Genomic DNA, 906 nt, shown 5'->3' on the forward strand with positions numbered 1-906 from the left:
ATATATATATATATTGTGACCATCAAAAGTGACATTTCTATAGTGCTACAATGAAGAACTATTGCAGTTGGACATGAAGAGATTACCTTAAGACACTCATTTATTTGTCTTGGGTCCCGTTCATTGATCAGAGGCCTGGTGTCACTCTGTGTAGAGATCACATCTTCCTCCTCCTCTTCCTCCAGGACAGTTTCCAGCTGGGTCTTCCACGTCGGTTGTCCCTCATCATCCTCTCCATCCCCTGCATCCCTCAGGTCGATCTCAGTTTCCCTTGCGTCCATACTCCGCATCATGGTGCCATTCATCAATATGAAGTTCGTAAAGTCACAAAGCAGCTCATCGACGGCATCAAAACACGCATAAACAGTTTCACACACTCTTACACATACACACTGTGAATGCAGAGCTAGAGTGCTGTCTTGAAGCTGAAACAGGGATATGGGATATATTAGGAAAGTGACCGTGCCCTAACAGGCATTCCCAAACAGGCCCCTATGGGAAGATGCCAGCCCCCACTGATACATCTGCTATAAATACCCCATTAGTGACCGGTGAAATGCAGAACGCTGGTAAGCTTAGAAGAGCTCTTAAAAGAACCAGTGGATCAAGAATATTTAACAGAATGGAAGCGTTGATTTTGAGCACTAATTGGGATCAGTAAGATCAGTGTATAGTGTTTGTTTGTAAATTTGGTCAAATATTCTAACATTAAACCCTTTGGACATTATTTCTTGACTATGTGGAAAATACCAAGAGAAACCAGTTGACTTTTGTTTTTTGGCATTTGTTTGATACCTTTAAGGTCATCTATGTAAAGGCTGCCAAAATATTAATTTGAAAAGGCCATCTCTTCCCGGAAAACATTTAATATTTAAAATTATATTTTATTATATAATATATTGTACA

At 40.0% G+C, this 906-nt stretch overlaps 1 protein-coding gene across 1 annotated transcript in view; it reads right to left on the reverse strand.

Moving 5' to 3' along the window:
- Positions 1–424, reverse strand: part of cav4a (caveolin 4a) — a 4,254-nt gene extending 3,830 nt beyond the window's left edge. The window contains exon 1 of the mRNA XM_016521981.1: positions 87–424. Coding sequence (XP_016377467.1) covers positions 87–305 — 219 coding nt within the window. The 5' untranslated portion in view covers positions 306–424. The remainder of the gene's footprint in view (positions 1–86) is intronic.
- Between the last annotated feature and the right edge of the window lie 482 nt (positions 425–906).

This window comes from Sinocyclocheilus rhinocerous, unplaced genomic scaffold (genome assembly GCF_001515625.1).
Source record: "Sinocyclocheilus rhinocerous isolate Xijiao unplaced genomic scaffold, SAMN03320098_v1.1 scaffold899, whole genome shotgun sequence".
Taxonomy (NCBI): Eukaryota; Metazoa; Chordata; class Actinopteri; order Cypriniformes; family Cyprinidae; genus Sinocyclocheilus; species Sinocyclocheilus rhinocerous.